Raw genomic sequence first — 27,640 nt, 5'->3', positions numbered from 1 at the left:
TTTTTTTTTTTTTTTTTTTTTTTTTTTACCCTCATGCCATTAATCTGTCTCCTCTTGTAATTATATAAACAACAGCTGAAAACATTAATACAGTAATGAAAATAAACAGAGACCTTAAGGAAAAAAAAAAAAAAAAACCAATTACGCATCAACTTCATGTTTATATAAAAGAGATGAGATTATTGGAGATACAGAACCTTGGTTACAGCGCAAGAGCAAGACTGAATGAAATGATGAAACTTAAAAGAGACATATTACATGGATCAATCGTCATTATACGAAACATGGAAACTGGCAGTGCAGCTAGATGCCTCAGGATCCTCAGCCCCACAAAAGTCGTAGAACTTGGCAGCATATGGTGGATTGTCGGGTCCCAATTCATAGTACCTTAAATTGATTAAAAAAAAAAAAACATCAATCAAGTAAAGCTGTCATTTCTAATTAATCAAATACCAGACCCTAAGAAATATAGAAGCATAGTTATTGAAGAGAAAATTTTCTCTCCCCCTCAATATTTCTAGTCAACTGGGAAATAGAAAATACAACCCAAAAAGCAGAAGCTCAAAGACAAAAATAGAAAATAAAAAGGCATTCGAAAAGAGAGAGTCGTTGAAATTTACCCAAAATGTACAGGATCCAGGACTCACAGATAAATTAATTCCAGGATCAAACACTAAAGGGATAAGAAACTTTACCCTTTTTCTCATTTGCAGGTACCAAAATCAATTTACAAAATTAAGTTTAGGGTTTTCATATTCTCTATTGGGTAATGAAAGTCATGTGAAAAGTTTGGAAATAACCAAACCAACATCCAATTTAGTACACACTTAAGAAAAACGTAAGTAAGAAACTATTTCCAATTCGTCATTCATTTATCACAGTAATACGGTCATAGAAAAACTCTTAACTCACTTATCAAAATGGATAAAGTACAAAAAACTACTTCAACTATTAGTCTCACGACACTTTCATACCTCATCATTTTAAAATGACAATGTCATACCTCATCTTACGAATTTGTGCCAATGTCATACCTCCGTCAGTTTTTCTGTTAGTTTCTCTGTTAAGTGCTGACGTGGCTTGGCTTAAATAAATTAATAAAATATTAAAAAATTAATTAAATATTAAAAACTAAAAAATTAAAATCATTTAATTTTTTTTTTTACATGGGGACCCACCCCCTTTCCCCCTCCCATCTTCCCCAAATCCAATCCACCCCCTTTATTCCCCATCCACCCCCTTTCTCCCTTCTCTCATCTGCAACCCCACCCACCTTTCTCTCATTTGCAACTCGCACTCACCCTCCCTTCTCTCCTCTTCATCGTCGACTCCATCCACCAACGACCATCACCTTCTTCCCCATTCTAACTGACGACATCGAAGTCGCCGATCTCCGGCACACCAACCTCACCCCTCTACGGGTACCCACTCCCTCCATTGATCTCCTCCCCTTCCTTACCAAACTACCCATATGGGTTCGAATACTTCTACGAATCCTTGACAGCCTTGTCGCCCCACGATTACCAAGTAATCGACTTCATTGTCGACTTTGCAGAAGTTGAGGACCGCCTCTGCCACCTCCCCCTACTCCCGCAGCCCAGCACCATCTTCAAGCCAAGCAAAATGCAGCAGCAATCCCGCGCCCACCACCGTTGACGAGTCTCTTGTGAATACAACTTGGGGTTTTTTTTTTTTTCTGGGAAAAATTGAATGGTTTTGCTTTGTTTGGTTGCTCAGAAAATGTGGGAGAAAGGAAATGAATTTTTTTGATATTCTGAAGGTTCCATTTTCTTAGAAAATTGAGGTAAACAGGAAGATGGATTTTTGAACTTTTGTTAATGGTGTGTTATCAAGATTGGTGGGTGCTTTGTTTTTGATGCATGCTTGTAGGTTAGAAATAGAGAGAGCGGCGGAGGAAGAGAAGAGAGGCACCTGGTGGGAATGGGAGTGGCTGGTTTGGGGTGGGATCTAGGTTTGGGTTACGGGAAGACGGCAACCTCGACGGCCCCAACCTCGACAGCTCTCCCTCTCTCCCTTTCTCCTTGACAGCTTCGGAGACGGCAACGACGACTGATCGGCAATGGGCAATGGAGTGGGAGAGGGAAGTGGGTCCGAGCTTGCAAGTAGATCCGAGAAAGGAGGGCGGGCGAAAAAAATCTAGGTGGGTTTGGGGGGTTCTGGGCACGACGAGAGAGGGAAGTGGGGAGGAAGGAGACTACGGTGGAGAAGAGAGGGAGATGCGAAAGAGAGGGGAAAGGGTGGTGGAGGAATGTTGGGGGGGACCGGTGGAAAGGGGATGGGGGTCGGGTGGGAAGGGGTTTTGGGGATGCAGAGAAAAGAAAGAGGCGAGAGGGGGAAGAGAGAGGAGAGAGCGAGAGAGATTTAATATAATTTTTTTAATTTTTTAATTTTTAATTATTAAAATATATATTTAATTATATTTTAATCCAATTGGATTAGTGAGTGACCCCCGTATCTAGCCACGTCAGCACTTAACAGAAAAACTAACAGAAAAACTAACAGAGGTATGACATTGGCACAAATTCGTAAAATAAGATATGACATTATCATTTTAAAAAAGATGAGGTATGAAAGTGTTGTGAGACCAATAGTTGAGGTAGTTTTTTGTACTTTACCCTATCAAAATTGAAATTAAATTGGATGTTGAGGTCAAAATTTTGCGTCCGCCTAAGGATATTTGAGGCTAAAAATTTAACTCTACTCAGTGGTTATTTTACTTTCGGTCTTCAGATTTAGACTAAATATTTAACATTCCATAGTGTAGTTTCAATTTCAACTTTTCCATGAGAGCTTGTACTAGATTTATCTTCTTTAGCCTTTTGTTTGCAATTTGAATTACATGACTCAAAATACAACCCAAATAGAACACATATGGCCCATAGAAAAAAAAAAAGAGAAATATTTACCAATCACTATTCACAGTTTTAGTCAAAGAACTCAAATTTCAGAGATACAAAACAGAGAAGCTTGTATAAATCATTTATAAAGGTTACCTCCTTTTGGTTGAAAAACTGAAGGGTGACGCCAATTCTTCTGCTTCCACCTCCTTATGGAACTTGACCCGCTAGTCACATATGTACATGAACCTAAAATCGGCAACCAGTCAGTACCTTTGGCAAGCTCATGGGGTATGACAACATGTATGGAAAGATTATTGCAACTCTAATATAAGACAACGCTTATGAAAAAAGAATTTTTTTTGTCGGAGGTTAACGACAACACTGATAATAGGGTAAGCAATTTCTGTACATATGAAGGTTATCACCATTGCCATCAAAATTTAGGGAGTAACTGAATGAGTGTTTGTTAGTAAACCGAAAAGAAACATAATCAACTACAACCTTGTGGATCTTGCTTGATTCATTGAGTAATATGTGTCGTAATCATTAGGAGGATCAGGGAGAGGAGCTAATGCAGGTCCTTGAGAATTGCACAGATCTACAGTTGAAGCTCCAAACAAAGTATCAATTTATCAACAATTGTGACATTCATTATTCCTAAAAAAGTTTTTGATTCACAAATAAACAAATGAAAGTAATCGAAAAAGAAACGCTTACTACATGCTGGCTGAATCCGAGCTCAAAATGACCACGATATTTTCCCGGCGATGATTACAAAGAGATTGTTGCCTGGGACTTCTGTCCATCCCCTAAAAACAATGTCATGAACATATTCATTGGATAAATGTGTGTGTACCCAAGAACTACACTGAAACAACCACAAAGATTCAAACTTCCACATTAAATATGATCTGCAACTAATAAAAAAATAATCGACTGGAAATCACATATAAACCCAAATGAATCTGAACCCAGCAAGCAAAACTAAAAAACACCCTAAATAGACAATCAATCAAACAAAACCATATGGGGGTTTAGTAGCTTAAATTTTTTGTATTAAAGCCAATTATGAAGCACAAAATGTCGCCCAAAAATGGAAAAAGAGGTAACGAAGAAAAAGAGATGGATAACTTTCTTTTCCACTTCAGATTTCTGGGTACTTTGTATTTCTGCGTAAAAGTTACAAACCAATAATATCAATCCAATTTTTCCTATATAATTATAGTAATATCATCCCAAAAAGTGACATAGCAAACCAGCATTCATAGCGTACTCATAAGAATATATAACTTCTGTAGCTAATTAGTAATATAGCTACCACCTGAGTTCCTCTGTGAAAAAATTAACAAAAACTATAATTTTAAGAAAAAAAAAATGAAGCTTTTTTCTCCTGTAAGGGACCATGCCAGTAACCGATTCGATCGAGAGTTTTTACAAATCCAAAACTACAAAAAATTGAGAAACAAATTAAAAGTTGAGATTGATGAACACCGTACCTTACGGTAAACACACAGAGCTCTTCAATGAACCCTTTGTAAAAATTCTTTCAATAACCTTCTTGCATAGCACAGCCCAAGAAGAGCCAAACCATTTGAAAAACTTAGGGCTTGTTTGGTATCTTATTTGAAATTTTTTATAATTTCTCAAAACATTTCTTAAGAATTTTTCATGAAAACAATTTTCTTTAGGACTCAAAAATTTGTTTGGTATGAGATTTAAAAATTTTAAATCTTACAACTCAAACTGGACAAAGAGATCCAAAAATATGGGGTCGAGAGAGAAAGAGGAGAGAGGAGAAAAGAAAGTAAGAGACGATTGGAGGAAAGAGAAAGAAGTGAGAGGATCGGAGGAGATAGAGAAGAAGAGGAATGAGAGAAAGAACCGAGAGAATAAAGAGAGCGGATTGGAAGAGGGATGAAAAAGGTTAAAAAAAAAAAAAAAGAGAAGGGGGAGAGAGAAAGAAGAAAAGAGAGATATATTTGGAGTGAGGGGATGAGGGAGAGAAAAGAAAGGAATGAGTTTTAAGTTTAAAAACTCATTTTTTGTGTTTTTAGAGAATAGACTATATTTTTTAGTTAGTCTTGAGTTCAGTTTTTGAAAATAGTCATACCAAACAAGTCTTTAAAGCCTAAAACTTGAAAATTGTTTTTGAGTTTAAAAGGTTGGATTCAAGTAGAGTACCAAACAGGCTCTTATATTCCAAACATAACAAAACTAAATGAAATATCAAATCCCAGAAATCATAATGCTTCTATACAGTGAATGATCTTTATGAACCACAATTTGTAAATTCCTAAAAGCTTATCACTGGAAGATGGGAATTACACATTTCCATTGGACCTAAGGATCATACACCCAACATCAAACACCCATCGTGATCAAACCAAACTTACATTCAATTAAGTCTCAAACACTTTAATTCTACCAAAATTATATACAGAAACCGAGAAAAACAGAACAAACAGTGGTGCAAAGGTGTATAATGACACTAAACCTTCAAATGAAATTAAAAAAAAAAAAAATACCCAAACCAATATAAAAGCCAAAGTCATTCCTAGCAACTGTAAAATAACTATTAAAAAACGAAACCCATATGAGTTCACAACAAATTAAAACGCCTAGATCAACATTAACATTAAATTAGCTACAAACCTAGATAAACCAACACTAAATTAGACTAAACTAAAAAGACATAAGCTTCAAATCAAATTCCAAATAAAAAATTTGGATAAAACCAACAACAAAACCACACCTTGTTCCTGTTCTGTCTCCCTTCTCTTGCTTTTCTCTTTTGCCTACTCCCCACATTAAGTCTTTTTTTTTCCTCATTTTTTCTCTTTTGGCTGCTCACTTAACCCCCATTTTTTTTTCTCTTCACTTTCCTCGATTTCCAGTCCCCCCCTTTCTTCCACATCTATCTTTTTTTCCTCATTTTTTCCATCACTATTCTTGACGCTAATTCTCCACTCTTTTTTATCTCTTAATTATTTCATTCAATCAAAACATGGGATCACATTTTCTCAAGCAGCCCAAAAAAAGTGACCAACCCAAAATCAGAAAAACATCCAAATTAAAACATACAATCACCATTGTCCAGCAGCAAACGATAAATTAGAAATACAAAACAAAGAAAGAAAGAAAAAAACAGAACCCGCAAAAACCCAAATGCAAAAAGAAACAAAAGGGTGTTGTTTTGAACGTAAACGGGGAAATACCTGAGCATCAGAAGAAGAGGATTTATCATTTTCTTCATTTGGAAGCGACATAACTCTGCTAAATGGGATTATAAACCTACCCAAAATACAGAAAATTTATTAGAATACATCGCCAAACAAAAGAAGAAGTCGTTTTTCAAAAGCAAATTTGATATTAAATCAAGAATTTAAGAGTATATGTATATCAGCTCAGAATTTATACAGATCGTGTAATTGAATTGATTGAACTGAGAGAGAGAGAGAGAGAGAGAGAGGGGCTTACTGATTGTTTCAAAGGGAGAGAGGGAAGTGATTGGAAGCTGCTCCCTTACTTTTTCTCCCTAAACCGTTCTTAAGCCCAGTGGCAATCTTGTAGATAAAACGAAATTTGGGTTGAAATCCACAGGGTGGCAATTTTGTAAATAAACTGAAATCAACCCAAAATTGCACAGTGCCGTTCCCCCTTTGACTTTAGACTAAAGTAATTTCTACTAATTAATAAAATCCTCTTTATCAATCAAAAGAGGATGAAAAGATAAATTAGTCTTCTATAACACAAAAAAAATGATAGACAATAATGTAATTTCACAAATCCAAATTTTACTTTTTTTTATTGAAGTCTCACCCACAGGTGATATTAAAATACCTCTAATATTTAAAAATATAAAAAATTACCAAAAACAAAAACCTCTCACTCCCCTCACGTTCTCTCTCTCTCCCCCTCTCTCCTTCTCATTTTCCAAAAATGCGTTCATACACAAAAAATGTGTAGACAAATGCTAGCATTCATTTAAGGAAGCCAGATGGAGAGTTTTAATTTTTGTTTGAATTGCATGTTACCCAAATGAAAATTTGAAGAAGTTCATGAATTTCGGGAAATAAATTGGCACTTACACAGATTAAAAATTCTAACTTTTATTTAAGTTGAAAGGAACCATTAGAAAGTATGAATTTTTACTACCATTTTTTTAATTTTCTCAAACCTGATGTTTTGCCGTGTTTGTTAGGTGCCGAATAAATACCCTAAAATCATAGTGTGTAGAAGATCTTCTTCAAAATTCAAAAACAGGTCTCTTTTTCAATTCATGAATGGCTAAACATTTTTTATATTCTTTACTTTAATTTTGATATATACATGCTCTCAATTTTAACTAACCAAATGTATATTTCACTTTCAGGTGTATATTTTTCTCCATTGCATATTTACGAAGTTGGACCAAGCTTTTAAATTCCACAAAAGCTTTTAGCTTTGCGAAGGTATGCGTTTGCCAACTCACCTCTTGCTTTTGTTGCACTAAATTGGTCGATTGGGTTTGAATTGCGAAGGGGATAAAGTGTTTGAGGGAAAGACTGAGTCACATTGCAATCGAGAGACATAGGTTAAAGTTTAATTGTGTTAAAAAATAGAGAGATTGAACAGTCTGGGAGACTAGGAATTGTAACTACCACTTATAAGTTAATTGAAGAAGTAGAGCCCACAATCTATGGCCAAGACGAAAATACGAGACAAATTGGTACGTGAGAGGAGTGAAAAGTGTTGGGGCAATGGTGTAATCTCAATTGTTGGGGTGGGGGGAATGGGGAAAACCACTCTTGCCCCGGTTAGCATATAATGATCAAAGTATCAGAACCCAGCTAGATTGCCCCCTCCGGTTCATGAATCTCAACTGTAGGATGATGTAGTATTAGGCATTGTAAGTCTAAATGATGTTTTCTGTTCGTATGATCTGTGTTTAAGATATTGTGTTATCCACTTAAACTCTTTGAGTGTTTTTGTATAGAACTTATAATTGTCGGGGTGTTCTGTCCATCTTTAGAATTAGTGTCCTCAAGCACGCCTAATTTGTTAAACCCTTTCCAATATAAGCGACAATTTTAGTGGTTTCAGGCCAAAATCGTGATTTGACGTTAACATATTCTATAACACTACTTTTCAATTTTTATGAACATGTTTTCTTCTTATTTTTGAAATGTAGTTTGCAAAGGGGAATCCATTTGCCACTAATCTACCACAACTCAAAGTTAGAGATCAAGAAGAGGTGACGGAAAAGGCAGTGACAACCACATTACAAAAGTCTCTTGAGTTTCTGTTCAACAATTCAGGCACGTGAAGGACATAGGGCTGGGGATTATGGGGGTCCCATGTTTCCGCTTCCTGGTTTGGTAAGGAGAAAAGTAGTAATCACCATGTAATCCAAAAGATAAAAACACGGAGAATCTATATATCATGGTTAAATATGAGAAATAAGTTTTGACATTCCAAAAGATGGTTGCATATTCATTTCGGAACTTCACAGCCTTTCTTCTTAGTTAAATGAATTAACCAAGATTGTTTTTTCTTTATTATTTGGTCCATTTGGTAATTGTTGAGTGACTAAGTATTACTTACCAATTGCAACAGATCATTGCACTTTCAATTACTGGATGTCTGAATGCGGTTATGGTGCAGATATCTCTATAATCATCAGGTAAGAATGGTTTTCATGAAATTAATGCTTTTTAAGAAAGCTTTCATCTTGGTATAGAAAAAAAATGAATAAATTCACTGATGAATTGTTTTTGTTGAATGAAGATGGGGAATGGACTCTGCATATTGAGGGCCAAGTACCATGTTTGTAAACTGCTTTGGTTCTTTGTTGCATGTTATCATGTATATGAATTTTGATAGGGATGAGAATATGTTTTAATATATTTCACAAATTTAACATAGTTTTAAAATCCGCGGCATCGCGGACTCAATTTCTAGTGATATGCTATGTCCAATACAGTACCCATTAGTTTAGCTTTGACATGCATCCATGAAAATCCAATCACAATTTCAGGGAACCGGACCCTTACCTAGCCCAATCCTAACCCGTTTTGCCACTTACTCTCAACACTTGGGTTAAACATGATGAGTCCAAAACCCGTGACTGTATGTACGATTCAAACTTATTAAATTCAGGTCATCAGGGAGAGAGTCCATGCAAAAATACCAATGGCATTCCTAATGATGTAGAAGCATTAGATTGATGGCAAACCATAACTCATCAATGACTGATCCGTCGAACGATATTGTTGCAGTCCAAAAAAGATGAGAAATAACTCAGAATGTCTAACGAACTTCGAAACGCATATCTTCAAGGTAAATTTCTTTACCAATTACAGCTGTAATTCAGTATTCATAAATATTCCTAATAAACTCCTCAAACCGCTCAAAAAGGTTGTCAATGAACTAGAAAAGAGATATTGTAGAGTAAACACTCATGCAAGGGAGTAGAAGTGTTATTATATTTTATATCTAATGGTATGAGCAGTATACCTGTTGTAGACATACCTGAATTGTTGCTAAAAAAGTCGGTGCCAACAATGGAGGAGTACATGGCCAATGGTTAAAGAGAATTATAAACAGCAAGAGAAGAGAACTGCTGAGAATAGTTTTGCAGAAGGGTAGCGTAGTTCCAAGAGCTTGCAAAGACTTCACTTCAAATATGAGCAAAGTGGTGGACCTATTTTACGCGAAGGATGATGGATTCAGTGCACGTGAGATGATGAATAACGTAAATGCAGTGTTTGAAGAACCCATTATTCTCACGGAATTGTAAGAAGAAAGTAATTAAATGGCATGTGAAAATGAAAGCTCCAGAAAACTGTTCTGCAGCAGTAATCAGCCAGCACGAATATCACCCGTACGTTATGCTGTTAAAATTCAGTATTTGGGGAATTCATTGATATGTATTCATTCTTTGTTTGAAGGCCAGTATATAATGTATTTAAAGATTTGTAGAGAAAGAACAGTAATAAATTCTTGAGTCTCATTTATTTGGTCACCTGGTGATCAAGGATTCATGGTCACTCACTTCCTTAGATCATCCACTTCAATTCATGAAGATCACATGCATGAAAATGCGCCGCCGCTGGACCAAATACTCAAATCTTTTGAACACTGATACAAACTTGGGACCGGATAAGTAGGGCATAAAGTGAAAATGCAAGTGAACACTCAAAGTTGATAACTCGCTACTGTAAGGATTAATACACCCTAGAGTTAGACACAAGAGTTGGATAAGAGAAGAAATCATTCTTTTCTCAAGCCAAAGGCTATGTTTTACTCTCAAAATCTGAATTAATATTACAATGACGGAGAAGGATTTATATAGGTAGTCATGGAACATCCCTCCATGAAGATATAGGGTAAACCCTATTTAAGAAGACGCATAGATTACGAACATGGACAGTACAAGCACGAACCTGAGCTTACAAACATTGAACTTAGGAAGAACTAAATAAGGTAAACGCACCTTATGGTTATTCCAAATGAATCAAACCAATATAAATTGAATCATGTGCAAGATGATATTTTCATTGAAAACCGATTCAAAGTGGGAGAGACCTGAGAAAAGGGATGATGGGAGAGAATTGAGAAAGATGAACCTCTGTACAAGATGCCGGTCAAAAAATGAAACAGGTTGTTGGTAAATGGACTTGGCTTTTTAAATTAAATGAACATGTACCAGTGGATTAAATCTAACCGCTATTATAAAAAGAGTTTTCACATGTCTTCAAAATGAAGATCCTAAATGAAGTTCCTACAACCAAGTGGGGCAACTTTTCATTTCTCTTTTTTTTCTTTTAATTCTTGAAAAATTAATGGTAGAGATAGTTTTTTTATTTTTATCAATGGTTACAATATTTTAATGAACTGAATGATAATTTTTTAATATTTTAGTTCCTATATTTAAAAATTATAATATAAGGAATTTTCTTTGTAGACAATATTCTTTTAGCAGTAATGCTATTCTTACCATATTTTTATAACACATTTATATACCACCTTATATGACATATGATATGGACAACCACATCATTTAAATTAATCAGAATTTAATTTAAATTAAAAATCATTTAATAAACCAATAATTAAGGGGAAAAAAAAAAGCTGAAATTCAATGGTGATTGTGGACCTGTGGTATACGAGAGTCTTCTCCTTCTTTCCCCGTTCAATCCTGCTTCTTCTCCCGTTTATTCTTCCACTTTCACGCCATTTTTTTTCTTCAACCGCCTCGCCATTGATGGAAGCAGATGAAGTAATGGAGCTATACTATTCTTTCTGGTTCGAGGTCCGGATCTTCAAGAAACAACCAGTTTTATTGAACCCATCAAATTTTGAAGAACACCTAGATCATGAAATCGAAGAAAACCTAGAAAACCCATCAAAGCCAGAGTTTTTACAGATTTCCGACAAGACTCCATCATACACAAAGCTTAAAGCATCAAATGCACTTGTGGGTTTAACTCATTTTCCACAATAAACCCATTAAACGCAACAAAATATGAAAAACCCAAATTATATATAACAATCCCCTGCGACGGTGCCAATTTCTTGATAGGGATTTTTACCACCTGCAGAAGTAGTGATAAAAACACTTAAAAATATTTGCAAGAGAACAAGATAGTTGTAATATAAACAGCTCAAGCAAGGTCATTTTCGGTAGGGATTGAATGAATAATTTATGTAAATACCAAATCTTAATTAATTACTTGAAAACAAAGATTGGAAAAAGTTAATTTTGAATTTAAAAATAATAAAAATGAATTTAATTTAAAAAGGTTAAAGAAATTAGCAAAGTAAAGAAATTATAAAAGCTTAGGATTCTGCCGTCCCCTTAACAATCTTATGTAGATTTACCAATTACTTATGAATTACACATGCAATTTTGAAGGTTAGGTTTTCCTAAGGCATATTCTACTCGTGGTATTCAAGCTAGAACGTATATCAAACATGCATTCCGTCTATGGTATTCAGATCAAATATAAACATGCATAACTCATTATGTTTTGTGAAAACCCTTTGAAAAACCATGCAATCCCTAAGATGCGGTATTCGCCCTTAGGTGAAATTACGACTACCAATCACAAGAAGCAATACTCAATCCGCCAGTGGGATTCCGACCGAATTGCATCTGATTACTTATCTAAACATCATAATGGTAGCTAAGCATTAAGATATAGAGATAGTTTAAACACAGTTATTAATAATTCAAAGTATGCATGCATAATATCATAAGCAATTAAATAAAGACTACATATTCATGATAAGGCTCAAGGCATCGTCGTAGGAAACGAAAATTAGTTACGAACAACCATAAAACAAAAGGAATTTTATTGAAATAAAAAAAAAGATAGAAAACACCTTGAAATACAAAACGTCAAAGCCTAGCTAAGTTCTTCCAAATTGATGCCTTTGTTCTCTCTCCTTTTCTAATGGCTAAATAGCCTTATTTATACTACCACAAAATAAAATCCTACCTAGAAAAAGTCTTCTAAAAACTAGGAAACATAATAGAATAAGATAATTAGAAAATAAAAGGTTTTCTATTTGAATTGAAATTCGAACTTCTTAGAAAATCAGACTTATGACCAACCAAATCAACTCTGATTTGGTCCCAAAAGGTCTCTTTTTAAAGCTTGAGATGTCCTTAACAAATCCTTAGATGAATCTTCCTTAAAATATGCCATCTTGACCTTCAAAATACGCAAAGCGTCCAGAAACGTCAATTTGGGAAAGCTGCTTGCTGGGCCTTTATTTCTTCGCCACGGTCAAACGACTTGGTAGAAAAATCTAACATTTTGATAAAATCATCTTGAAAGGCTCACGAACATCCTCCATTGGAATTACTCCAAAATTCATCCGTTTGATAACTTTTTTTCTTCAGAGGAAGTCGAATGTGCTACATTGAAAATATATAACAAAATATCAAAATTCTACCAAAATAACTAATAAATTAATACTAAGATAAGGCAAAAATATGAAGTATAATATCGACTTATCATATGGCTAGGAAAGTATTTCTCTGGACAATATAAACATTGGCCCCGAAAATTACCCTCACAGACTTCTGCAGGAGATAAGTGCAGCGGTGGCCGAGTTGGCGATGAGGGAAGTGGTCTTGTGGGTGGAGCAGATGTCGTCGAGGACACTGTCAGAGATGTCGAAGAAGGGCAAGGAGAGTATTGGCGGAAGGTGCTATGACATCGTTGTTGCTTATTGTCATAGATACGGGCGAGTTCGATGGCGTGGGCCAAAGAATGAGGGGCTTGAGCTAATACATCATTCTGGAGGTCCATCTTAAGCCCACACCCCTAAATGTTGTGCCTTGGTCTAACCTTAGGCTCTGCAAGACAAACGAATGAAATCATTAACTTAGGCCTCGAGAGATCCTTTTTGGGATGCATGAGAGAAGGGCATGTTGAAGTCTAATTGGTCACCTGGCCCAAAACGTTGTACGAGACATTCGGTCAAGGTGGCCCATAAAACGGATCCAATATGCAATTTGTACCATTTGAACCACAAAGCCGGATCACAAGTGAAATGGAGGCCCACCACCGTGACCCTGTTGGGGGGTTGACACCATGGTAGTCCAAATACTCTTCCGCCAAAGCTAACCAGTTGAATGGGTCATCACTGGAGAACCATGAAAGCTCGATTTTCATGAATTTGGTACCAGTGGAGTGGGACGGGGCACCAGACAGGATGAGGTGTTGTTGGTGGGTGGGAAATAGTATGGGAGGGGGATGACGAAGGGTGGAGGTGGACGTGGAAAATTGGGGAGACGCCGACGGATATCCGATCGATTGGTACTTACTTGTAAATTGGTAGAACAATTTGGAAGGCATGATAGAACCTGCAAAAAGTAAAACCATATGGCTAAAAGGAGAGTCAAGAGAGAGAGAAGCGAGTGAAAGGAGAGGAGAGAGAGCTAGTGAGTCAAGTGTTGGTGGCAAAACCATCGAGAGAAAGAGAGAGTTTGGGAGACAAGATGCAGCTCTGAAAATTGAAATCGAGAGGAGAGAGATGAAATTCCATAAATGGAAAATGGTTGGCGGCTAGGGTTGATGAAAATGTTAATGTATGAGTAACTAATAGTTATGAAGCATATAAGTCCATTTTCTGTATTCTGTTTTGTCAAATCGAGAGTTGGCTCAGTGGTGAAGTTCCATGATTCTCCCAGGGAGATTAGGGTTCGAATCCTTGCGGCCTCATTTTTGAGGTAATTATCTAAAATCAGTTCGGTTTAGGAAAACTGAAATCGACAAATGTTAGACCGAATACCAAACCGAATTGGGCGGTTCGGTATAATAATCAAACCAAAATTTTCGAATTTTGAGATAATTTCGGTTCAGGTTCGGTATAGATCGGGAATTTTTTCCAGCCCTAAAATAGTCAACGTTAATCATTTTTATTATATAGAGATATAGTTGTTAACTGCCATTGCATAATTGAACAAAAGAATTTTACTAACACATTTTTTTAAAATACTATATATTATTATTATGGAAAAAGAGACGTTTCAAAACTATTACAATAATTTTAAGGAGGGGAAGTTCTGAATTCAGGCACATGTAGAAACACAACACTCAGTAAGATATTGAACCACATGCAAATTTCAATCACACATGAAAATTTGAAGAGAAAAGAAAAAAAGATATTGATCGAACGTATTTTAGCCACCAATGGATACATTAAGGCTATTTGTGTGTTGCTCATGTACTTCGTGTTACTCTCCTCATCTTTGCGTACGTACTAACTACAAAATTGCCATTTCTCCTTTATTTTTTTCATTTTTATATCAATGTAGTACTAAAACTCCGACAATTATAAGGTTTGTAATTGTATGTTTTTTCTTTCTAAAATATAGATATTTTATTTGGTAAAGTTTGTTGCAGTTCTAATTTAATTAAAAATGTAATTGTGTAAATCCTAAGTAAAGATTATGTGGAAATCTTATGAGATCTAAAAGATCTTTTTTATTAATGTTTGTATTACTTGAAGATCTTTCCCAATGTTAAATCCTCAAGGCCGTATCTCTCCTTTTACTCTGCGATCTCTCTCCCTTCTCCCTTGTAAATGTATACTACAATTGAGTTTAAAGTGCTTTTCTTTATTCTATGAACTTACTAAACACTTGCACATGAAAAGCCTCACGAAATTCAGCTACATAATGCCTAACATCACCATTCTAAAAATCTCCGCTAGAAGGCCACCATCCCGATTAATTCCTAAGAGTTTGAAAATTAAGAAATGACCCCTAGACTTGTCTAGGCACCCACCTAGCCTGCCTAGACAAAAAATAGATAACTTTCATTTTGTATTTAGTTTTTTAATAAATTACAAGAGACTTGTTAAACACTTGGATGAACAATCACTATATGCTTGTTTCCATGTTTTCGAATACATTTTAATTTATATCTCATTCTATTTTGTAATTTGTGTATCTTAGCACAATTATGCATTTTTTTAAGTATAAATAAACCTTTATTTATGTTACATAATAAATAGTACTCCACAAATCTTATTAAAACTATAAAAACACGTAAACATTAGATCCATTCCTACCGCACGCCTAGCGCCTTTTAATACCATGCCTAACATTGTTAATAAGAACAACATTTTTGCTTAACTTTTTTTAGTACCCCTTTTTTCCACAAAGATTATATGGTAGGTAACAACAGTTATTTTGGATTTAACTTTTTCGTCCATTCATTCGTTTTTCAACTTTTCAACTAAGCATTAGGGATTTGTTTGAGGCTTTCTCTTTCAGAAGCAGTTTTGCTTGTAAATACTTATTTGTAAGTGTTGTGTTACAAACATGTTGAAAAATTCGGTACAAACAAAGATAGTAATCATTCTTCTGGCAGGCTTGCTTGGAGATATTAGCCTAGCCATCCTTCTGACAAGCTTGTCGACGTGGCACTTTGAACCAATGCAACAGCGACACATTATTATAGCTATTATCCCGATCCCGGTGGTTTATCACCTATTGGTACGTCTATTGGACGGTTCCCTGCCAAAATCATCTCGATTTGCAGATGCGACCTACTGATGATCATCTTCCTTGCTGCATCCTCTGCAATAACAAGAAGAAACTTTTCATCAGTACAGATGACTAGATGTTTGTTAAGGGCTCGTTCAACAACCATTTAAATTTTAAATTTTTAGTTTTTCAGTTTTATTTTTGTGAAACTTGTTTGGTAAGTGTTAAAAAAAAATTTGAAAATTGAAACCGAAATCAAAGCATATATGTGTGTTTGTGTGTGTATAATATAATATAAAAAAAACTTTTATGAAATTAAAAATAAAATAGATATCAAACGGTCAAAACAATAATTTAATGTACATGAGAGATAAGAGAGAGGGAGGGTAACTGTGTATTGGATCTTCTGAAACATCGGCAACAACTAATTTTGATGATAACAATAGCAATACAAGGAAGGAAACCATTTTCATTAGTAGAGGTATAAAGTTTGGCTCCTTCATTCCCCTAGCCAAGCTAGTACGCTAAATGCGACCTACATCAAAACGCGATATATATATATATATATATATATATATATATATATATATGCGACCTGCACCAAAACGGGTTTTATCTAACCAAATGTTATTGCTAGGTCAATGTTCTGCCCATTAAGTCATCTAAATTTATGTCCAAGTAAAATGCCAAGAAGATTTTTTTAAGGTGAAGCACTTTATATTTTATGTTACCTCACGTTAATTCCTATTTTAATAGTATAAATCGTTCAAAAAACATGAGATGACAAAGAAGTTGTAAAGAGTTTTTTTAGCATTTCTCTTATGTCCAAATGACTTGCAATAATTTGGTGATGATGGAATTGTCAAAATCACGTTTTGATGAAATTAGGGCCAACGAAATTTCTTGTTATTATGTTGGAGGTTTTCAATGTCAAATGCCAATGACTGATTTTTTTGATCGAAAAATATAATATGTAATTAAGCATGGAAGAAAATAAAATAAAGTCTGATTGGACCAGAATTAAAGAGCCTGTCAATGTCATAGTTTGAATCTTCCAAACCCCCGACGAAGACAAAAAAATTCTCCCTACCTAGAAGGTTCAAAGATTAATGTCATATACTAATTCCGAGTCGCACATCTCTCTTATAAATAATAGAAAAACTAATGAAAATGACTTGAAAACTTTGAATTTTAACAAAAAATCAAATAATAACTTTATTTAATAGTTAGAACAAAATCTAATCTTAAAACGGTCTATTTAAAATAGCCCAATCGTTAATTTCCGGTTTTGCCCCTGACGGCAAGCCTTTTTCCGTTTAATTTCATTTACGGATCTCCCTGCTATTCTCTATCCTCCCCAATTTCTTCCTGACATTCGAAACCTTCCAATTTTTTTTTCTAGTTTCAGGTCTCAACTCCATGCCTATCACTATGCAAAATCTATAGATCCGATCTGACCCCAAACTTAATTTTGATCCATCTCCATCTCTGTCAAAAGGCAATCAGTTACATGCAAAACGATGTCACTCTCTCTCTCTCTCTCCCTTTTGTAAAGATGAGAAGGGACCTGGACTTTTCACCGACATCAGCAAAAAAAGCCATAGGTAAGCAATCGTTCTCATTCTCTCTCTCTGTCTCTCTCCGCCTCTACGATCTTTCTACTGTTTTGTCGCTCTCTCGATTGCGCGTAATTTGCACCTAAAATGATGTGTTTTGGCTTCTGTTGCAGATCTTCTGATCATGGACTACAATTCTACAGCGATGTTGGCGTGGTACGCTTTTGAATCCAAATGTGTATAGCTAATTAAGCAATCAAGAAATATAGCTTCAGATCGTGAATTAGGGGTTCGGATCAATGTTGTTTGCTAGTTGATTGTTTTAGCTAGATCATAGTGCCAATCTCATACTAATTTTTTTGTGCCGGGTTCGAAATTGAGATTGAAGTATTTAGAATTAAGTTATTTTTGTAGTTTATAGCTTTTCTCTGTCCAAGGAAATAAGTTTATACGTTTTATTTTATAAATATGATTATACATTTTGCGTTTTCTTATGCTCTGTAATCGTAAAACAAGGAAATCTTTTAGTTCATCAAGAAGTCGGTTTATATGTTATTATAAACCGATTTTAAATTATTCTGATGCTTTTACATTTTTAAGCTTTGATTTGTGAGTTCTTCTGGAATTTTGGGATATATTTTATTGTGACTTTTACATTCATCTTTCCACTATGCGAGTATATTAGTTGAAGAAAATCTGGATGAGGGAAAGTATCTTTTGTGCTCTTGACTAGTGAAATGGATAAATGACTCTCTGTGATTCTGAGTTTGTTTTAAGTTTTTAATGTTGTTTCCACTTTTAGTGTACTTCCTCGGTTTCAAACTTAAGTGTAACTTTGCTATGAACATATTCCCAGTAATCCACAGTTCAGCAGTACCCCAAAACCTTTCAAGAAAAATGATTAAGCCAACACGTCACCACTCACAGACCGTTGCATTAAGCCAACACTTTACGATTCAAAAGATCATATCACCATAAGACATGAGGACTTTTAATTACCAAATTCTACATCCACAATTTTTGTAATCATTCACATAAAATAATAACAATTCGAATAATCTCTTATATCAAACACAATATTAAATGGTCAGTTTTTAGTCTGATAAAGCACCAAACGTCTCACTAATTTAATAGTCAATACAATCCGAGCTACCAAACGAGGTTTTAGGAGCGAGTCCAACTAGCACTCCTCTTCTTGTTAATTTACCTGCAATTATAACAGAGTACCATATGGCTTCAATCAAGTAATAGTTAACTCAACTACAAAAAATAAATTATAGTCAACTCAATCCAGTTGATTCTGCAATAAAAAAAGATTGTAATTAATTGAAGATTGTACTTAATCTTGGCTGAAGAACAACATACATATATTACAGCAGCAACAACAACAAAAAAACCTTATTTTACTAAGTAGGAAGAACAATATAGATATATTGATATAATTAAACAAGCCCATCCGACTTTCGTGCCAACTCAAACAATGTCAAACGCAATTCAAATCTTAATGAGTTGTTCAAGTGTGATGCTTGGTCCTCCAGTGGAAGTTGCAATTTGTAATGATAACAATTGAGAAACCATGTGCATTGTTGGCCTAGATTGTGGTTGCGAATGCCTGCATGCGATTGCTACACTTGCAATGGTTGTCAGTTCATCTTCAACTTCAGGTGTAGGAGGTGGAAGCCGTTGGTCCAATACATCCTTCAACAATTTGTTTTCACACACGGATGGAGATGAAAAGGACGAGATTAAATCGCCTAGTCGCTTTCCCATGATCACTTCCAGTGCCAGCACTCCGAAGCTATAAACGTCACATTTCTCAGTTACCTTCATTGTGTACGCCAACTCTGCATAAAAATTAAGGAAGAGCAAGCCATTAGTATATGTTAACTTGATATCACAAATTTAGAAAACATTATATTTTTTGTAATTGTTTTACTTTACCTGGTGCTACATATCCGTATGTGCCTGCAAGAGAGCTCCAATTCGATGAGTCTGGATTCAAAAGCTTAGCAGTGCCGAAGTCCGAAACACAAGGCTCGTAGTCGTAATCCAGCAAAATGTTGCTGCTTGATATGTCCCGATGTACAATTGGTGGCACGCAATCATGATGCATGTAAGACAGTGCATGAGCTACGCCTTTTACAATTCTCACCCTTGTACTCCAATCCAATTTTTTTGCTTCGTCTTCTTTGCTCAAGATTGAAGCCAGACTACCCTTGTCAAGATACTCATAGACCAGAAAGGAGTGCTGTGAATTTGAACAGAAACCACAAAGTTTCACAATATTTCGATGTCGTATATTGATTAGTGCACTTATTTCATTGTGGAACTCCTGTGATGTCTCCTCCCTGTCAAGTTTTTGATGGAGTTTCTTCACTGCAACTATGCTGCCTGATGGTAGCTTTGCCTTGTAGACACTTCCAGATCCTCCCTTCCCAATACAATATATGGAGTTAAAACCATCGGTTGCTCTTATGATCTCCGAATACAATTTTTTTCCATCAAAAAGAGAGATTGAAAAAACTTCTTCTTCATCATGGATATCGCTCTTGTCCGTTTCTGGCTCTTTCTTTCTTCTTGTTTTAATGAAGACAATTGCAAAGAAGGCAAGTAAAACTACTCCCAAGATAGGGAAAACAATTGCAAACACGAGTTTTCTGTTGTTTTTTCTTTTTGAGACGTGCTTATTGCAGGATTGTAGTCCTACAACATTTCCACACAACCCTACATTCCCTTCAAAGCTGTGGGCATCTTGAAATGCTTTGTTGTTGGGGATGGGACCCTGCAAGTGATTGTAGGATACATCTACGTACAGCAAGCCGCGCATTCCATCAAATGTTGCTGGAATGAGACCGGAAAGATTATTGTGGGAAAGATTCAGTTGCTCCAAGCTCTGCATATTGCTCATTTCTGATGGTATCTTACCTTCAAGTGAGTTATGACTTAAATCTAATTGTGACAGGTGAAATAACTGCCCCAACTGAAATGGAATTTCTTGACTGAAATTGTTGTTGCTCAAATTCAAGTAGTTTAAACTGACCAATTCACCAAAAGTGCTTGGAATTGAGCCGTTCAGCTTGTTGGTTGACACGTCAAGATATTCGAGTTCAGTAAATGCTCCAAATTCAGAGGGTATAGAACCCAAAAGTTTATTGCCATTCAGTTTTAGGCTCACCATCGAAGCCAATCTCCCCAAATCCTTGGGAACCACCCCAACCAGATGATTCAAAGAAAAATCAAGTTCTTGAAGTTTCGTTGCATTGGCAATCTTAGATGGTATGCTACCAGTAAGGTTGTTCCCGGCAAATATTAGAGTTGTTAAGTTTGGGCACTGTCCCCAGATGTCTGAGATTTCACCATACATGTTGTTGTCGCTTAGGTCTACAAACTGAAGATTAGGATAGACACCAAAGTCTTCAGATATATTGCTTGTAAACTGGTTCCCTTCAAGACGGACTCTGACTAAGCTCTTGCAACCTTTCAAGCTTTTCGGGATTGGACCTGAAAATTCGTTGTTTTCTGCACTAAACCTTTGTAGCAATCCACCTCTACATATATCTCGAGGCAAATAACCAGAAAATCGGTTAGTAGCCAAGTCAAGTATGGTCAACTTCATTAGATTCTCCATCTCTTGGGGGATTGATCCAGATAATTGGTTACCGCGGAGGTATAGGGTTTCTAGGCTGCTCAAGTTGCCAAACGAAGAGGGAACGGTTCCGTTGAACTGATTGTTGGTCAGCTGCAGAGACACAACAAATTTCAAGCTTCCAATCTCTTCAGGAATAGTGCCGGAAAGTTTATTATCGTAGAGAGAGAGAGATAAACAAGGTTTGTCAAATTGCACAAAGAAGTTGGGATAGAACCAGAAAGGGTATTGTTGTACAACATCATCGTGGTTAGATTTTTCAAGTTTCCGAAACTCAGAGGGATTGGGCCTGATAAATAGTTGTCAAACAAGTAAAGTTCAACCAACTTCGAAAGGTTTCCTATTTCGGGAGGGATAGGACCCGAAAGTTGGTTTCCGAAGAGAATCAAAGAAGTCAATTGGCTCAAATTACCGACAGAAGCTGGAATTGAACCCTCTAAATTGTTTAAGTTTAGAGCTAGCTCATAGACAAATTTAAGTTGGCCTATTTCTTGAGGAATTGAGCCGTTGAACTTATTAGCATTTAGGTGAAGAACCTGAAGATTTGTTAAAAGACCGATTTCGGGTGGGATTTTTCCAGACATTTGATTGTAGGATATATCGAAATAGATGAGTTTGGTGAGGGAACTTATCTCAGGAGGGATTTGATCAAAAAGTTCATTCAAGCTGAGGTCAACATATGCAAGATTAGGCAAAGACATGAATGGAAATTGAAGTAGAGTACCTTGTATACCAGAATTGGTGAGGTTTAATCTGTTGACACTTCCAGCAGAGTTGCATGAAACACCAACCCAAGTATTGCATGGGGCTTCATTTGCCTTAATCCATGAGGTCAGGTTGTTTTGGGTTTGGTTTTGAAAGCTAGCTTTCCATTTGAGGAGTGCTTCTGCTTCAGTGGAATTGGCAGAAGCAAAAGCATTTTTTGGTGATGAAGCTAGCTGAAGATACAAGATAAGGCAAGATAGAAAGCATACTTTCTCACAACAAGTTGAAAATCTCACCATGGTTTTTGTGTATACTTTTTTTAAGCAACTCAGGGCTTTACTTATAATGAGATGCATTATTAATTTGCATATCCTTTACTTGTTTTTGTTATCCCACCTAAACTCTGACTTTGCAGGCGGGTCCGTTCCTTACTTAGATACTACCTGTGCCTCGGTAGATGGATTCTAAACAACTAGCACTAGATTTTTGGCCTGTTGAAGTTTTTGCTATTAAACTTCAAGAAAATGGGAGAAACCTTGAATTTCTAGCGAATTTTGAAAAGTTTTATTTTTTATTAATTTATTTCAAAATTTAAGATAAAAGCTACACCAGGCAAATTGAAAAAGTATATAGAAACAAAAAGGCCCGTAGTCAATTGTCAACGAGCACGACAATCTAGAAACCTTTGAATATTCTTTCTTAATTAATATATGAGACGGTATTTGCCTAATAAGATTGAGTAAGACTATTCATATCATGTTTTTGTACTATATTTTCATACTACCTTAGATGACATTTGATATGGATAGCCACATTATTTGAATTAATCAGATTTTTAAATTTAGTTCATTATTTAATAAAGTAATAATTAAAAAAAACTAGTTAATTAAATGATAATTGTGGTATATGAGGAGTCTTTGTACTGATTTGGTACTGAGGTGTTTTTATAAAAAGTGGATATAAAAAAAACTGAGCTAAAAAAAGTGTTTGGTAAACACTTAAAAACAACTTTTTTCATAATTTTAGGTGAAAAAAAGCTGAAAACGTGAAGTAGCAAAAATAAGCTTATTCTCATAGCATAGCAGAAACTGTTTTTTTTTCTTCAAAACACAGCAATACCAAATCAACACTTTCTCCTCAAATTTTTCAAATAATGTGGCTGTCCACATCATATGTCACCTAAGGTAGTATAAAAATATGATATGAATAACATTACTCAAGAATATTTAAATTTTCTTACACTTTGTGTTGAAGTCTTTGTCTCTTATCTTTAAAATAGAATATTGAAAATTGCAGTGTGAACATATATGCATATTGTCAAACAAATTTAAAGTCTAGCAGGGTATTTTCTTACACTTTGTGTTGAAGTCTTTGTCTCTTATCTTTAAAATAGACTATTGAAAATTGCAGTGTGAACATATATTCATATTGTCAAACAAATTTAAAGTCTAGCAGGGTATTTTTTTAAGCAACTCAGGGCTTTACTTATAGTGAGATGCATTATTAATTTGCATATCCTTTATTTGTTTTTGTTATCCCACCTAAACTCTGACTTTGCAGGCGGGTCCGTTCCTTACTTAGATGCTACTTGTGCTTCAGTAGATGGATTCTAAACAACTAGCACTAGATTTTTGACCTGTTTAAGTTTTTCCTATTAAACTTAAAGAAAATGGGAGAAACCTTGAACTTCTTGTGAATTTTGAAAAGTTTTTTTCTTTCAATTTATTTCAAAATTTAAGAAAAAAGCTACCACCAGGCAAAAGTATAAAGAAAAAAAAAAGGCCCTTAATCAATTGTGAACGAGCACGACAATCTAGAAACCCTTGAATATTCTTTCTTAATTAATATATGAGATGGTATTTGTGTAAGAAGATTGAGTAATGTTATTTATATCAAATTTTTGTATCATATTTTCACATCACTTTAGATGATATTTGATGTGGATAATCACGTTATTTGAATTAATTAGAATTTTAAATTTAGTTTAATATTTAATAAACTAATAATTAAAAAAAACTAGTTAATTAAATGATGATTGTGGTATATGAGGAGTTTTTGTACCGGTTTGGTACTGAGATGCTTTTATGGGTATAAAAAAAACTGAGCTAAAAAAGGTGTTTGGTAAACACTTAAAAACAACTTGTTTTCACAGTTTTAGGTGAAAGAAAAAGCTGAAAACGTAAAGCAGCAAAAATGAGCTTATTTTCACAGCAATACCAAATCAGCCATTTCTCCTTCTTTTCCTTGGGTTTTGCAAATTTTTCAAATGATGTGGTTGTCCACATCACATGCCACCTAAGTTAATGTAAAAATATGGTATGAATAACATTAGAGATTTGAATTTTCTACACTTTGTGTTGAAGTCTTTGTCTCTTATCTTTAAAATAGAATATTGAAAATTGCAGTGAACATATATTCATATTGTCAAACAAATTTGAAGTTTAGCAAGGTATTGAAAGCAATCCGTAAGGTATATTGACAATTTCCCAAATTGATAATGGAGTATTTGGTATCAATGGTATATTTAATCATGTTAGGTAGGTATTGAAAGCGATGACTAAGGTATATTGATAATTTCCCAGATTGATAATGGAGTATTTGGTGTCAATGGTACTTGAGCAGTATTTTACAAGTCATATTATAAGTTGGAGAAAATTAACATATTTTTTTTTTTTTGTCTTTCTACTTATTTTATAATATGTGAAGTACTTGCTTGAATATTAAAAACTTGAAAAAAATTCTCCCTACCTAGAAGGTTCAAAGATTAATGTCATATACTAATTCCGAGTCGCACATCTCTCTTATAAATAATAGGAAAATTAATAAAAATGGTTTGAAAACTTTGAATTTTAACCAAAAACAAAGTAATAACTTTATTTAATACTTAGAACAAACTATTAAAACGGTCCATTTAAAATGCCCAATCATTAATTTCCGATTTTGCCCCTGACGGCAAGCCTTTTTCCGTTTAATTTCATTTACGGATCTCCCTACTAGTCTCTATCCTCCCCCATTTCTTCCTGACATTCGAAAACTTCCATTTTTTCTTTCTTAGTTTCAGATCTCAACTCCATGCCTGTCACTATGCAAAATCTATAGATCCGATCTGACCCCAAACTTAATTTTGATTCAACTCCATCTCTGTCAAAAGGCAGTCTCTTACATGCAAAACGATGCCACTCTCTCTCTCTCCCAATATTTCTGACTCTCTCTCCCTTTTGTAAAGATGAGAAGGGACCTGGACTTTTCACCAACATCAGCAAAATAAGCCATAGGTAAGCAATCGTTCTCATTCTCTCTCTCTCTTTCTCTCCGCCTCTACGATGTTTCTACTGTTTTGTCGCTCTCTCGATTGCGCGTAATTTGCACCTAAAACGATGTGTTTTGGCTTCTGTTGCAGATCATCTTATCATGGACTACAATTCTACAGCGATGTTGGCGTGGTACGCTTTTGAATCTAGTTTAATCCAAATGTGTATAGCTAATTAAGCAATCAAGAAATATAGCTTCAGATCGTGAATTAGGGGTTCGGATCAATGTTGTTTGCTAGTTGATTGTTTTAGCTAGATCATAGTGCCAATCTCATTCTATTTTTTTGTGTCGGGTTCGAAATTGAGATTGAAGTGTAAAACCTTGTTTGAATGACAATGAGATCACAACTGGACTACTTGTGTGGCACATAACTGGTTGTACTGGTTGTGTGAAACACGAGGAGTTTGAGAGCCCTAATGCGATAAGAGTCATGGAGTTTCATGTATTGCAGCTGTCCTAGTTTCGATTCTTATCTGATATACACTAGTATATCAAGTCATGATGGGACTAAAACTCTTTGAGATAGAGATCAACACTCCTTCTGTTAATAGGCTGGACCGAGTGGATCTCTGTCGATGAGTGATTGTATAAATAGTTGAAGTCCCTGCTTCCACACTAAGGCTTCCAAAAGATCTAAAACCCTATTCACTTAGAGAGGAGCATTAACGAGTGTTGGAAGTAGAAGACTTCATCTGTTAATCTCAGAATGGCGATGCCTCCAGGTAAGTTGATTTCTTGCACTGCACGGGATGGTCTTTCAGTTGCGGATGCATATATGTTTATGGTAATCTTAATGTCATGTTGGTTTGCTAGGCAGTTGTAGTTTGATTCTTTATATTACTGCTTACATGTGGTATCAGAGCCAACCCAACATGGCTAGGGTTCCTTAATCAATATATGGTTAACTCTCGATATAAATACATGCAAATATGTTTTGATCCTGTGTCATTAAAATGCTTCCGCTGCATACTGACAATTGTTTGCATGGTCACTATATGTAATCAACTATTGCTGTGGATACCTCCAGTTGTGTTTGCTATCATGTGCAGAGAAGATCATTTAAAGAATGGTTACGATACTGGAATACTCAACCAAGAAGAACTTTTGGATTCACATTCTATTTATCAAAACCAAACGGACAAATAAGATTTGAATCGTAAACAAGGATCTCAACATCTATTCTGCTCAAAAGTGTTTAGTTTGTTGATTTTGGCTTGTTGTCTAAAGAGTCAAACATGTGATTCATCTGTATTAAGTGAATAATAATCTGCTCAAAAGTGTTTATTTATTCAAGTTAAACAAATGAATCAATGTATAGTGAAGTATTGAATTGACAAGATTACATTCTTCATCTGCTCAAAAGTGTTGAAGTTGTGTAAACTGCCCTTGTATTCAATATTTTGGCTATGCAAATCTAGTATAAATGGCTTCTGTCCAAAGATGATGCTGTGCTTATACGATTATGTGTCAGGAAAAAAAATTAAGTATCATTTTTCGTCTGTTTATTAACACTTAGATGACTAACAACTGTTAAAATTAATGTTTGGTTCTCCAGCTCCTCACATGACATCCCTCAATTTCAACAATATTGAGACCTTGACCGGTTCTAACTACAAGAAGTGGAAAGAGGATGTTGAAATGGTCCTTGGGCTTATGGATCTCGATTTGGCATTAAGAGAGGAAAAACCTGCAGCTGTCACTGCAGAGAGCACGGCAGATCATAAAGCAAAGGTTGAGAAGTGGGAGAGAACAAATCGGATGTCACTGATGATTATGAGGAAAGCAATGGCTCCATCAGTTAAAGGAGGTGTTCCAAAACAAGATAATGCAAAAGACTTCTTGGCTGCAGTTGGGGAAAAGTTTAAAGAGTCTGACAAGGCAGAAACTGGGACTTTTCTAACTCAAATTACTTCAATGAAATTTGATGGTGAGGGAAGTGTCAGGGAACACATTCTGAAGATGGTTGATCTTGCTCAAAAGTTGAAAGACCTTGAAGTACCCATGACTGATCAGTTCCTAGTTCATATGGCTTTGAACTCCCTGCCTTCAAAATATGGGCAGCTCAAAGTTTCATATAACACTTAGAAGGTTAAATGGGGCATTGATGAACTGATCACTATGTGTGCACAAGAAGAAGATCGGCTCAGGAGTGACAAATCAGTGGATGTGAATTTTGTGCAAGGAGAAAAACGCAAAAGGCACTTCAATCAAGGTTCAACCGTGGCTGCTGGTAAGAAGAAGAAGAAAGAAATTTCTTCTTCATTTAAAAATGCTAACATCATCTCTAAAGGATCTTATAAAATGAAAACTGCTAATGTCGAAACTGAGAAAGAAAATGAGTGCTATTTTTGCAAAGAAACAGGTCACTTAAGAAAGAATTGCAATGGCTTCAAGAATTGGCTTGTTAAGAAAGGTAATGAAATAAATGTTTTTGTGTGTGTTGAGTCCAATCTAGTTTATATTCCTCCTAATAGTTGGTGGTTTGACACGGGCTGTTCTATTCACATAACCAATTCCTTGCAGGGCTTCTCAAAAACAAGGGTGATAAACAATGAAGTCTACAATGTCTATG

At 35.3% G+C, this 27,640-nt stretch overlaps 3 protein-coding genes and 4 long non-coding RNA genes across 9 annotated transcripts; 2 read left to right on the top strand and 5 right to left on the bottom strand.

Annotated features, from left to right (window-relative positions):
• Positions 1-141: 141 nt before the first annotated feature.
• Positions 142-6,403, bottom strand: LOC103932624. Of its 3 annotated transcripts, none has more exons than XR_001951821.2 (7): positions 6,339-6,403; positions 6,077-6,152; positions 3,993-4,030; positions 3,579-3,670; positions 3,363-3,471; positions 3,015-3,107; positions 142-387 (listed from the first exon to the last, which is right to left on the bottom strand). It is a non-coding gene; the product is annotated as an uncharacterized LOC103932624 (long non-coding RNA). The 3 variants fall into 3 exon arrangements; XR_007254538.1 differs by having other exon boundaries at positions 3,363-3,459; XR_665025.3 differs by lacking the exon at positions 3,993-4,030 and having other exon boundaries at positions 3,363-3,459.
• A 5,777-nt stretch (positions 6,404-12,180) lies between these two features.
• On the bottom strand, positions 12,181-13,915 carry LOC125472519. The gene is made up of 2 exons (XR_007254483.1): positions 13,304-13,915; positions 12,181-13,209 (listed from the first exon to the last, which is right to left on the bottom strand). It is a non-coding gene; the product is annotated as an uncharacterized LOC125472519 (long non-coding RNA).
• A 1,727-nt stretch (positions 13,916-15,642) lies between these two features.
• Positions 15,643-16,378, bottom strand: LOC125472351. Its single transcript, XR_007254282.1, has 2 exons — positions 16,241-16,378; positions 15,643-15,942 (listed from the first exon to the last, which is right to left on the bottom strand). It is a non-coding gene; the product is annotated as an uncharacterized LOC125472351 (long non-coding RNA).
• A 709-nt stretch (positions 16,379-17,087) lies between these two features.
• On the top strand, positions 17,088-17,894 carry LOC125472414. The gene is made up of 2 exons (XR_007254359.1): positions 17,088-17,453; positions 17,579-17,894. It is a non-coding gene; the product is annotated as an uncharacterized LOC125472414 (long non-coding RNA).
• A 286-nt stretch (positions 17,895-18,180) lies between these two features.
• LOC103932299 (MDIS1-interacting receptor like kinase 2-like) lies at positions 18,181-21,041 on the bottom strand. The gene is made up of 2 exons (XM_048573794.1): positions 19,347-21,041; positions 18,181-19,249 (listed from the first exon to the last, which is right to left on the bottom strand). The coding sequence occupies exons 1-2, from the start codon at positions 21,031-21,033 to the stop codon at positions 18,900-18,902; spliced, it is 2,037 nt and encodes a 678-aa protein (XP_048429751.1). The 5' UTR covers positions 21,034-21,041; the 3' UTR covers positions 18,181-18,899.
• A 123-nt stretch (positions 21,042-21,164) lies between these two features.
• On the bottom strand, positions 21,165-22,055 carry LOC125472567 (MDIS1-interacting receptor like kinase 2-like). The gene has a single exon (XM_048574208.1). It carries the CDS (start codon positions 22,053-22,055, stop codon positions 21,165-21,167), a length of 891 nt encoding a protein of 296 aa, XP_048430165.1.
• A 2,625-nt stretch (positions 22,056-24,680) lies between these two features.
• LOC125472413 lies at positions 24,681-27,184 on the top strand. The gene is made up of 3 exons (XM_048573795.1): positions 24,681-25,031; positions 25,157-25,199; positions 26,624-27,184. The coding sequence occupies exon 3, from the start codon at positions 26,632-26,634 to the stop codon at positions 27,151-27,153; it is 522 nt and encodes a 173-aa protein (XP_048429752.1). The 5' UTR covers positions 24,681-25,031; positions 25,157-25,199; positions 26,624-26,631; the 3' UTR covers positions 27,154-27,184.
• The last annotated feature ends 456 nt before the right edge of the window (positions 27,185-27,640 follow it).

This window comes from the organism of the source record quoted next, unplaced genomic scaffold, assembly GCF_019419815.1.
Source record: "Pyrus x bretschneideri cultivar Hongxiangsu unplaced genomic scaffold, Pyrus_bretschneideri_v1 Contig7, whole genome shotgun sequence".
Classification (NCBI taxonomy): domain Eukaryota; kingdom Viridiplantae; phylum Streptophyta; class Magnoliopsida; order Rosales; family Rosaceae; genus Pyrus; species Pyrus x bretschneideri.
This window is presented reverse-complemented; position numbering and strand designations above follow the sequence as displayed.